The 11,847-nt window shown below is 35.6% G+C and overlaps 1 protein-coding gene across 2 annotated transcripts; it reads left to right on the top strand.

The window, feature by feature from the left end:
• Positions 1 to 11,665, top strand: LOC117406356 (coiled-coil domain-containing protein 169). 2 transcript variants are annotated; one of them, XM_034010318.3, is made up of 8 exons: positions 2 to 139; positions 355 to 437; positions 2,804 to 2,914; positions 3,337 to 3,377; positions 7,094 to 7,192; positions 8,021 to 8,074; positions 9,355 to 9,431; positions 11,281 to 11,665. In XM_034010318.3, exons 1-8 carry the CDS (start codon positions 66 to 68, stop codon positions 11,381 to 11,383), a joined length of 642 nt encoding a protein of 213 aa, XP_033866209.2. In that variant the 5' UTR covers positions 2 to 65; the 3' UTR covers positions 11,384 to 11,665. The 2 variants fall into 2 exon arrangements, 1 of the variants encoding a protein (XP_033866209.2); XR_004544941.3 differs by lacking the exon at positions 11,281 to 11,665 and having other exon boundaries at positions 1 to 139; positions 8,021 to 8,330; positions 9,355 to 9,408.
• Positions 11,666 to 11,847: the final 182 nt, after the last annotated feature.

Here is an 11,847-nt window from a genome sequence, read left to right as displayed (position 1 = left end):
GAATCGTCTGTCTCCTTGGAAACAGTAGTAACAAAGTTCTCGGCTCCAACAGCGTGCCTGTGAATATGGAGGATGCAGATTTTATAAATTATGATACAGATCGCCTAAGGATCGAGCTTGAGCAGGAGAAGCAAATGAAGTGAGTGTTAAATACACAGACTACAAAACAGTAGGGAAGCCTATAGTAAATTTACATCCCGTTGATACACAACTGCTAACATCTGCCACCATGCAAATGCAGTTATTGTCGTTTAACACGTATTATTTTTACTGTAACAAAAACCTTGTTACACTGTAAAATAATATGATATCATTTTAAACTATGCATCTCACTTTTTTTCACATTTATTATAGGGAAATGCTAGAACAGTCAGCTTCTGAACTGACAAATACTGTGGCTGACTTAGAAAAGAGATTGAACAATGTTGAAGATGCAGGTAAATTAAATTGAATTCAAGAGTTTAAATAAAAAAAATGTATATGTTATTTGTGGTAGTGCTTAGAGATATTGAACTGTAAATTCAGAGCCTTGAATCTTTTCTAGATCATGGTGTTTTCTTTAACAAAGGTCTAGAAAAGTTTCACGGATATGAATTAATTGAATCTCATGAATGCCCTGTGACAGGGTCAGTGGCTCCCTGTCTCACATTACCATGTCTGTGGTGTGTGTAGTTTGTCCATGTTGTGAAGTATGAAGCAGCTCCCCCACTGTAAATATGCAGAAGGATAATTAAGTAAATCCTTAGGAGTTTGATGCTTCAGTTGGAGTTATTGACTCATTGACTGTCAATTGACAAATTAAAGTATTGTTCCAATATATAAGGAGGAATGGGATGCTCCTTCAAGGTGGAATGGCTGTAGGAATAGCTGTTGTATTGTGTTGCACAGAGGTATTGGCACTGTGGGCATTGCTCCTTGAGCCAAATAACTGCTGAGTCCCCTGCTTAAGGTGTCTTCCTGAGGGCAACATTTATGTGTTTTTGAAAGTGTTTATTTTCTAGAATGTTTCCAAACACAAGCAAACATGTTTCTCGGCGTAGACCAGGGTTCTACTTTGAGAAACTTTTTCAAGAAAAATTTTGCCTTTAGCCAATCAGGAGAGACGCTGTTTGCATGAGTCATCGATCATGTGACTATGCAAAACTTCTCCAGAAGATGACATGGTTTGGAATCCTGCTAAAATCAATCGTTTTATTTATTGATATGTACAGTATGCTGGCACATGAATGTCATTTCAGGTTATTCATGGTCCTACAAGCCTCAGCAGTTCTTCAAATGTGTCTGGGTCTATATGAACAAAATTGTGATAACTTAAGCATAGCTCATTTAAAATATGTTGGTCTCTACTCATGATTAGGATCCACTCCCTTGTCCACACGACTGCTCCTGTGCTTTCCCTTTTTTTTAAAACGTTTTAGTGGAATTATAAGTGCAGCACCACTCAGTGCAATAAGGATTTCCTCCATTTTTGGAGTGTGCAGCAGGAATGATCACGTGCTGCTTGAAAAAGTTTCCCCACAATGTTTTTTATGACAGTTTTTGAAGAAACGTGTTGCAGGAAGCATATTTCCATGTGTATGCTGAACTTTAGACTTTGTGGAGAACAGCAATCATCACAACTCCAAGCAGCTCTTCAGTAGTTGTGATGGTAAATTAGCCTAATCAACACTAATGACCCTCGCTTGGGGTGAGCTTATCTGAATAATCAAATAACCAGTTTGTGCAGCTCTAATACTGGTACTTACTGGAAACATACTTCATGGTGGTAATTGGGGATGAGGCTACATTAGGTAGTGCAGTAGTTCACCAGTATACGACCTCTGGGGACACAGATTTAAATCTAACCTGGACACAAGAGAATAGACTCTGTTGTCTACACACAATTTGGACACATTTGGCTGTGGCCACTTGCAGATAGTCTTAAATAGAGGCTCTGGAAAATGGTTGGGCATTTTTGTGCATTTCCTGTCCTGTTGATTTACAATGATCTCCAGTGCTGCCAATACCACACCTTTCAATTCTACCAACATTTAGAAATATAAATGTGATAGAAAGAGTATGCATAATTGGTCTAAACTCTTGGTACTATTGTGCACACAAATTGTTAACATCCAAATGTTAAAGGAAGTGAAAATGTCTAAATGTCTAAAGTACTGTAACTGAAATACAAAGAAGTGTTTGCTGTGTTCCTGGAGCAACTGTGAAAACAGGTGGCTCTCACATTAACAGCTTCCCATGACTGTATGAGATCTTTCTTTTCTCTGCTTTCACAACTTCAAAATCAATTTCTCTGCAGCATAGCGACAGCAGCCAGTCGAACTCTAACCCATTTGAACTGGTTTTATTGGAAAACACAATAGTACAGGCCATTATAAACATGACAACAACTCCTTAGAATTTGAATTGCCTTGTCAAATAAAGTGTTGTTTTGCAGTCTTCTTTAAAAAAAAATAGTTTGTCTGTAAAAAAAAAAAGTTAAATAACCATAAATAAATGGAACAGACATTTGTAACAGAGCTTGAATACCTTATAGCACCAGCTTTTCCCACAGCCCTCCACCCTGTGTCTCAACAGCTCTTATATGTCTGCAGCAGTCTTTCATTTGTTAATCACCCTAAACCGACGCATACACAAGGGTTACTTTTGTAATATCCTGGGCAGACTGAGCAGTTCACACTCCGTAATTAAGAATAACTATCACAATGAAATGTTTACATTGGGAAGCCGACTACCCATTTAACAGAGAGAGGAGCATACAGCTCAACATTGTGCTGTGTTATGTTCAGTTTCATTTAAATTCTAGGTAATGAATGGAAAACAAGGTTTGAGACACAACAGGAGCTGAACAGGCAGCTGGAAAGGCAAGTCAACCTCCTGCAAGACAAGATGGAAAACATTTGTGGTAATCCTGCAGGTAAAGTACAGATTAGTTCCTGTGTCTTAATCTACAGAGTTTAATAATAATCACCCCTATCATTATTTATTTTAAATACCTATCTTTTTATTTCTGTTGAAATTGAGAAAAAAAAAAACCCACTTAGCTACGATTTGCAGCATGACTGTCAATGTTTATCTTCAGATTGCTGTGTTATAATGTCTATGCTTGGGGTTAAAGCCCATCAATCTCTGCTCTCATTAACTTCTTAAAAAAAAAAAAAATGCTCGTCAAGAATGATATCAGTGTTGATTCATAACAAAGCTAAGAGGCACAAAAAAATCAGGGAACTAAAGTTACACTTTAACAATGCAATTATGCAATTGCTGCCTAGGGGAGTATAGCTTTCAATCACTAACAAAGAGCAATAAAAACTGTTACCATTTCTTATTTGCTTTCAGACAGATTGTCTTCTATACGTTCATATGATGAGATGCCTGTGGTGAGTACAGTGTCTGCAAGTGAAAAGAATAAGCTTTCCATAAAGATGCATCGCAGGGGGTTAGACAGCATTCTCAGCACATTTATAATATATTTCTTTTAATTTGGTCCACAAGGCATGAAGAAAGCAGAAACAGCAAATAAATCGCAGTTTAAAAATATATAATATGCTGTCGAATCTTACAGTAATTTAATTTAAACTGACCTACAGTGTTTTTGTTTCAGGGAAATGTTGCCCTTATATGAATCAGATGGACAGTATAACTCCTGTGTGCTTCTCATGAAGCTATAACTATGAATCCTCCTACTATTTATAGGAGGCTGTGTGGTCCAGTGGTTAAAGAAAAGGGCTTGTAACCAGGACGTCCCCAGTTCAAATCCCACCTCAGCCACTAACTCATTGTGTGACCCTGAGCAAGTCACTTAACCTCCTTGTGCTCCGTCTTTCGGGTGAAACGTAGTCTACAGCTGATGCATAGTTCACACACCTTACCTAGTCTCTGTAAGTTGCCTTGGATAAAGGCATCTGCTAAATAAACAAATAATAATGTGCAACAATAGGTAGTAATAAATAACCAAGGTCCCTTATTTTCAGTTTTTGTACCGAGAACATTTCTAGGTTAATAATAGCTATAGATCATTCCAAAATGTTTTTTTGTTGTACTGTTATTACAAGAAATACATGCCTTTACATTTGGTAGATATATGGATGTAAATAATAGTCATCATAGTACTATTAGAGTCCGCCTCTTCAGTGTACTGCATTGCTGATACACATTAGCTTCACCAAATGTACACTGCCCCTCATGTACTAGCATTAGCATTCACAGTAAAGCATATGAACTGATTTTCCATCTGTTCCCCAATATGTCCCAGAAATCACACCTTTAATTTATTTTTTAGAAACACAAATATATTTCCAGATTTATTTTTTTTATTTTTTATTATTAAATCTAAATCGAAATAACATATTCAATCTCTTATAGCCGATAACATTTAACAGGAATCACCCACATGATATGTGTTAATTTGTATTTACAAAAGGAAGTGTAAATAATAAAAGGAGGCTATATCTGGCAGTGTAGTGGGTTCACAGCTATGTACACGCTTGTGTGACTGATTATTGTATGAGCTCCCTCTGGTACATTTTCCAGTCTCATGAACATGTTTTTGTTTTGTTTTTAAAAAGCCCCACAAGGTGGCATCATATTGACAGAATGTTTGCAGCTTTCTCAGGCTTTAATATAAATAATGGACCCGATTCACAAAGCCTTAACTTGTGAGTTTCTTTAAAGAATGTGTCAAGTCTGTTGGGTTTATTTAATGCTTCGTGAATAGGGTCTAATATGATGTAAAATAAATAAATAAATAAATAAATAAATAAATAAAAAGGCAAAGAAGATTTTTCAAGCACAACGGTTTAAAAATAAACGATTATTTATCCAATGAATGCATTTACCATTTCTGATCAAGTCTGAACCAGATGCCTAATGCTGTTTACTTCAGTTCATGATTTCTGTACAGATATGCTTAATACCACAGAATAAAGTTTTAACAGTCCAATACTGCATGCTGGATCTGTTAAATCAAGCACCATATCAGTTATACATGCCACTTGTTTCATTGCTTCGATAGAGAGGATGAATGTTTCCAATTGGTACCAAATTAAACTCTGGGGATGTGCATCGCTATAAAAAGTACTGTAGAAAAGTGTAACTTTTGACTATAAACATTTTGATGCAGGATTTTTTTTTTTTTATGTAAATTGAATGTAATTGTAAAAAAACGAATAATGTGAAATGCATTAAGATGAGTAATAAACTAACTCCATTGTGATTTAGCAGTTGGTTCAAACAATTTAACAGCAAATGCTGGAATTTTTTTGTAGAATTCTGTGGAAATAAATATAAAACTATAAAGAAGGGGCAACAATATTAATCCAGAAATAGGACAACAGGTTATGATGGGTGGTTTTGGGGGTGATAATAATAATAATACAATGACAATACAGTACACATTTCACTTATATAGCGCTCTTCATGCAAGCATTCTGTTTTCAAACAGGATTTAAAAGATTAAATTGTGCTAGCGTTCCTGAGATGAAGCGGGAGCAAGTTCCAAAGACGAGACGCATTATAACTAAATGCCACTTCTCTGACAGAGTTCAAACAAGTTTTAGGGACTGTCAGAAGATTAGCATTTTCTCAGGGAACAACTGGGGACATATGGGGTCAGCAGATCTTGAAGATAAGAAGGTCCAAGACCATTTAAGGCATTATAGGTAATAATAATAATAATAATAATAATAATAATAATAATAATAATAAATATAGTAAGATACATTTTATTAATCGCAAGATTAATTTTGATTCATTTTTTTAATCACTTAAAATGTAGCTTTTACATATAAAAGCTTGTTAAACCGGTTATGTAATGCACCTCTTTTTTCATTAAGTATCGTGTTTAATCAGGATTACTGCTTTTCTTAAAGGGCTTGACTTGATTAATTCTGTTTCTTCCCACACAGTGCTTAACCAGTATCAGTACTAAGCATGCTTCCTCCAATATACTTTATATAGTACTTTTGTATCACAGCATTTCTGAATGTTAGTCTGGTCATGTTGCAGTCAATGGCTGCTGATAGAGATACACACATTAAACTAGTTGGTGTAATGCTAAATGATTCAGTAATTCAATATGAAAACTTATGGTCCAGTGGTTAACGAACAAGGTTTATAACCAGTAGGTCCCTGGTTCAAATCCCAGCTCAGGTACTGACTCACTGTGTGACCCTGAGCAAGTCACTTCACCTCTTTGTGCTCTGTCTTTTTCGGATGAGACGTTGTTGTGACTCTGCCGCTGATCCATAGTTCGACTTACATAAAGGCGTCTGCTAAATAAATAATACATTTAATTTAAATATTTTGCATTCACAAGGTGTACACATTTAAGTTTTTTTGTTTTTTTTTGCAGAAAAATGAAAAAGCATGAACAATAGATTTTAATGGATTTGAATAAAAAGTATTGATACAGTATATTTTAAAAATAGTTAGCAGTGATATTTCCAGGGGGGTTAGCAGCACTTAACCACCTCTTGAGAGCAAGAATGAATGGGTATCTCACATTTTATGACAAGTGGTATCTCTCTGCCATTCACTTTCATTATGATTCTTCAACAGTGTCACAAAGGGTCCCATTGAAAACTTAGCCAAGCCGAATGACTGATTCAGTTGAAGTCAGACTCAGAGCAAAAGCAGCGCATAACTGCCCTTTTTTAAAAAAATAAATAAAACCCAGGACCTTTAAAAAAGAAAGACCAAACACTACAGTGCACATGCCGTGTACTTAGAGACACCCATCTCCCTAGTATACACTTTAACACTGTCCGGGATTTTTACCATCCGGAAGACTTATCTCCTCGTAGACTCTGTGACCCTGACGTTATTGCATACTGTATGTACCACCTAACGAGCTCTAAGGGATTTCTCTAGGCTTGTATTCAACTCCAGTTTAGCAATTTGTAATATATTTGCTTGGTTTTCATCCAGCATTGGGTTCCCTGTATCATATAAGTGTATACACATTTTACACCAGTGTGATCCCTGTACAACAAGTTTACAATAAGTACAGTAAGTAAGCTTTTACCAGGTGTGTATACAGTTAGAAAGACCATACCAGGTACAGTAAAAGTTATGTTAACATTTGATTTTTTGACAGGGTGCACTAAAACAGATTCTTAAACAATTAGAAATGGACAAGAACAGTCTACAAAACCAGCTGAAGGACTATGCACTGAGAATAGAGCAAGAGGCAAAGGTTTGTCACCATTTATTTACTCTGTACCCTTACTGTGACAGTGTGTGTGTGTTTGTCATCATTTATTTACTCTGTACCCTTACTGTGACAGTGTGTGTGTTTGTCATCATTTATTTACTCTGTACCCTTACTGTGACAGTGTGTGTGTGTGTTTGTCATCATTTATTTACTCTGTACCCTTACTGTAACAGTGTGTGTGTGTTTGTCATCATTTATTTACTCTGTACCCTTACTGTGACAGTGTGTGTGTGTGTGTCACCATTTATTTTCTCTGTACCCTTACTGTGACAGTGTGTGTGTGTGTGTCACCATTTATTTACTCTGTACCCTTACTGTGACAGTGTGTGTGTGTGTTTGTCATCATTTATTTACTCTGTACCCTTACTGTGACAGTGTGTGTGTGTGTGTCACCATTTATTTTCTCTGTACCCTTACTGTGACAGTGTGTGTGTGTGTGTCACCATTTATTTTCTCTGTACCCTTACTGTGACAGTGTGTGTGTGTTTGTCATCATTTATTTACTCTGTACCCTTACTGTAACAGTGTGTGTGTGTTTGTCATCATTTATTTACTCTGTACCCTTACTGTGACAGTGTGTGGGGGGGTCTGTTGTTCGAGTTTGCACGTAAATGTTTGTCCATTTTGATAAAACTGTTTAAGGACCTTCTTTTTAACAAGGTAATGAGTTTATTATAATCTGGCGATCTTTGGAGGCTGGATATCTGTATGTCCAGGTGCCTCTCTGTATGTCACACATATTGTGGTTAATTGATAATAAGGGTAACATTTTCAAGTTATTCATTTAACAAGTTTCATTTCTTTTTGTAGGCATACCATAAAGCAAATGATGAGCGCCGCGCATACCTTACAGAAATATCACAGGTGTGAAATTAAAATACCTGAGCTCCCATTCAGCTGTACAATCTTGTGGAAGGGCAATTTGTCTTTTTGGTTACCAGAAAGATAACAATCTCCTATTCATAGTATATCCAGAGGGACCTGGTGACGATTTGAAGTGTGGACCCAAAGAGTACTACAGACAGGTACAGGAGAGGCACCACCAATGCATGTGACCCTAGCAGGCATTGGTGGTGCCATCCTGTGGCAACCCATTCTATTTGCTCCCCATGGTGTCCAGGTACTACACACTAAAACATGCTGAACTGCCCTACTTATTTTTATTCATGAACTTTACTTTTGCAGTTTTGTTTGTGCTGCTTTTGTATTAAAATTCAGTAAGCCTGTTTCTCAGTATAAATAAATATTGAATACTAACTAATACAATTAATTGCTTCTTCTGGTGGGCATATAATTTCAGTCATGTTCCAACAGTTTACATACTGTATCAATGCCCAATTGTAAATGGGCTCTCAGTACTATACTTTAGAAGTTTTACAACAGTGATAAAAATCACTCCAGTTGAGTTGGCAGCCTTTCTAATGTGCAATATTCTGAACTTCTTTTATTTGTGCACATACTGACTGTATGCATCTCTGTAATCTTAATTAAACTGATATTTTAACATCTCCGGTTCCTAACACATAGCAATTTATGCTTTTCTTTTCTTTATTATTCTTAGTCACTGAAGTGCAAAGATTACGTTATTGTGTGAAAAAATATTAGCTGTTGAAATTTTCATCTCCCCTTTCAAAGATTATGCTGGCATCAGTAATGCAGTGGCATTCTTATTCCTTTCAGATATAGTGAAGCATTTTACAAAAGATTTTTCCTATAATTATTTGTTTTCAAGAAATTTATACAAATAAATTCCCATGGGGGTATGTACTCTTTTGCCTACAACTGTATTCAATTGGTCTTAACAGGCAGATAAAAAAAACCCCAAAAAAACAGCCAGTTTGAAAACGAACACCACATACATACACTCAACTTTCGTCAGTGTAAAAGCTTCTTTCAAAACAGCACATGTGAGATACACATAGCACACAGGAGGTAACATTTCTGGAATTGTTTCATTAGCTATAACCACGTTGAGAATTTTTCCATGAGTTCAGGAATATAAATCAAACATTTTAAACCGGTTGAAAAAATCTGATCATACTTTTAAACTTGGCACAAATTATTTTTCAGTTGACGCTTGTTAGATCTTTGTGTTCTTTTGAAACAGCTGTAGTGGGCATTTTAAAATCTTGGTCTTTGTTTAGGCATCGACAGTAATGGATGCAACCAAAAAGCAGCAGGTGGTTCAGGCACGAGGGACACAAGGACATCACATGATGACGTATGTATTTACATTTCTAAATCAAACTCAATGTAGCTGCTGTAGCAGAACACTATTTGAGAGGATTGTGGTATTTAAAAGTACTGTTTCTTGGCATTCAAACATATAGAAACCCTTTCTTTAAAAGTAGAATAAATAGGGTGTACAAAATTAAGTAATCCTTGTATCATGTAATTTGGTTTCCAATTCTTGTTTGTTTCTGTTTTTTATCACATCCTTCAAAATTTGTTTTAAAAAAGTTTATAGCGATTTATAAAGAAGGTCTTTTAAATGCTTTATCCTGATTGGTCAAAACAGGTCAAATGGGGGTGTGAATATTGCAGCATATTCCCATGGGCTAACTTTTTTTCAAAAAGGGGTGAATCACTTGTAGATATCCATACGCCAGTAGAATTTTGAAAAAAACTAAACAAACGGTATCCATATTTAAATTTATATTATTAAACATGACTAACCACATTTAATATATAATTTTGAAAAAAACGGTAGCCATATTTAAATTCGCAATACAGATGACTGAAGAGGTATATCAATTTTGATCTTTCGGGAAACCAAACTCTAGATGAGATTTTGGATGAGTCTGAATCAGACATCAACACTTATTCAAGTGATGAAAAAAAAGTCATACTGCGAGGCATCAAACATACTGACGCACAAATACACAGAATACACCACTTTCTGGGCATCAGGTGTCCTTTTTATGCCACTGTCTGAGGATTTCAAAATGCAAACAACATCTTTGTTGCCACTGTGAAACGATACCGCAAATCTGGCATGGATACCTCCTGTCACTACTCCCAGATCACAAAGGACAATTAAAAAAATAATAATAATCTTCCCCAACACTGTCACCTGACACTGCTGCAGGTCTTGTGAGAAAGGTTTGTTTTGATGTGCAACTAAATATGGCCAGACGTGGCAAAGAAGGTCCGCGTGATTGTCCTGCTGCACTTCCTCAGACAACGACAAGGACAACAAACACCATGTTGCTCGAAATCGCTTGCTGCAGCGCCACCTACTGTTCAGAATGAACATCTAAAAAAAGGGCCTGTAAGTCTTCAAAGCTGCCATTTCAATGGCAGTGTTCAATTTAACATCTATAAATGGTGCTTCTTGTTTTTAATCAGTTCAATGTTTATTAAAATAATAATAATAATAATATTTTAATTAATGCATTTTTGGTTTTATTTTTTTTTAAGTTAAGGGACTGTTTTTTAGGTGGAAGGATATTTCATAAAAAAATACTTTTTTGTTAATTAAAACATGTTTTTACATTTTTTAATTTTTTTAATTTAGTTAGTTGACCCATTTTATAAGCACAATAAGGCACTTCAGGGTGTGGGATATACACATCCCGGGCAGTTAAAGCCTCCAGGGCGTGTGGATATTGTGTGGAGTATATCCCACAATACACCCTGTTGTGCCTTATTGTTTACATATTCTCTACTAAAGACCATCACAAGATGCTTTTCCACAAGGGCTTTTTGCATCATCTATGTGATACTCAAGGTAAGAGACTTTATTATTGGTCTCACTTTCAATACATGGAGACTTAAGTCATTTTGTACACAATATTTATTGTATCGCTAAGCTACATGTTTTAATATATCCAATTTTGTATATTTAACCATTCAGTAATAGTACAGTACCACGCAAGAGAAGCCAACCTTTACATTATGAGCAAAGGGATTTTATTATCACCACAGGTTCTATACAAGACATAGAAGGCGTATTCTGTACTTTTATTTGATGTGTAAATGATTCACAGAAGTAGTGGAGTGTGGCATCAAGCTGTTTAAATGGTCATATGGGTTTATTACAGTATTTACTAACTCACTTATTTATCTAGAGGGAATTTCAACGTGGCAAACAATAGGAGAGTTTTACATCCCAAGAAAGGACCGATTAAGAAGACAGCTGCAGTGACACGACTTCCCAAGTTAAAGTGTTGATTCAAGACAAACTGGTACCATTGTTAAATATTATTACAGGATCATGTATTACGTGATGAAAATTATGTTTTTTGATAGTTGGTAATTATCCAAGTATTCTTTGCTTATAGAATACATGTACATATATATATTAATATGCTATATACAATTAGTTACAGGATACCGGATGTTAAATTCTGTATTGTATGAGATTTTTTTTTTTTATAACACACCTAAATTCTGTTTCTGCAATGTTAAGAGTGTAATCAGGTTTTTACAAACCCTTATGCAATAAATGTATATTTTGTGAAATTTTGGGTTAACATACAGTGATTTTGTTTACACGCTTTATTTCACATGATTTTATAGTTTGTAGGTTTGGATTTTGTTTTGACCTTGCCACAATTACAACATGTGTTCCTAAACATGTGAAAATGAAACTGGGATGAACATTGGCATTAACATTATTCATCACAAAGTGTTGG

This window comes from Acipenser ruthenus, chromosome 9 (assembly GCF_902713425.1).
Source record: "Acipenser ruthenus chromosome 9, fAciRut3.2 maternal haplotype, whole genome shotgun sequence".
NCBI lineage: Eukaryota > Metazoa > Chordata > Actinopteri > Acipenseriformes > Acipenseridae > Acipenser > Acipenser ruthenus.
This window is presented reverse-complemented; position numbering and strand designations above follow the sequence as displayed.

Excerpts from the sequence above, each read along its gene's own strand:
- LOC117406356 (XM_034010318.3), top strand. The coding sequence starts at position 66 with ATGGAGGATGCAGATTTTATAAATTATGATACAGATCGCCTAAGGATC. Across the intron at positions 7,193-8,020 it reads GAATAGAGCAAGAGGCAAAG|GCATACCATAAAGCAAATGA; the intron begins GTTTGTCACCAT and ends TTCTTTTTGTAG. Across the intron at positions 9,432-11,280 it reads CAAGGACATCACATGATGAC|AGGGAATTTCAACGTGGCAA; the intron begins GTATGTATTTAC and ends TTATTTATCTAG.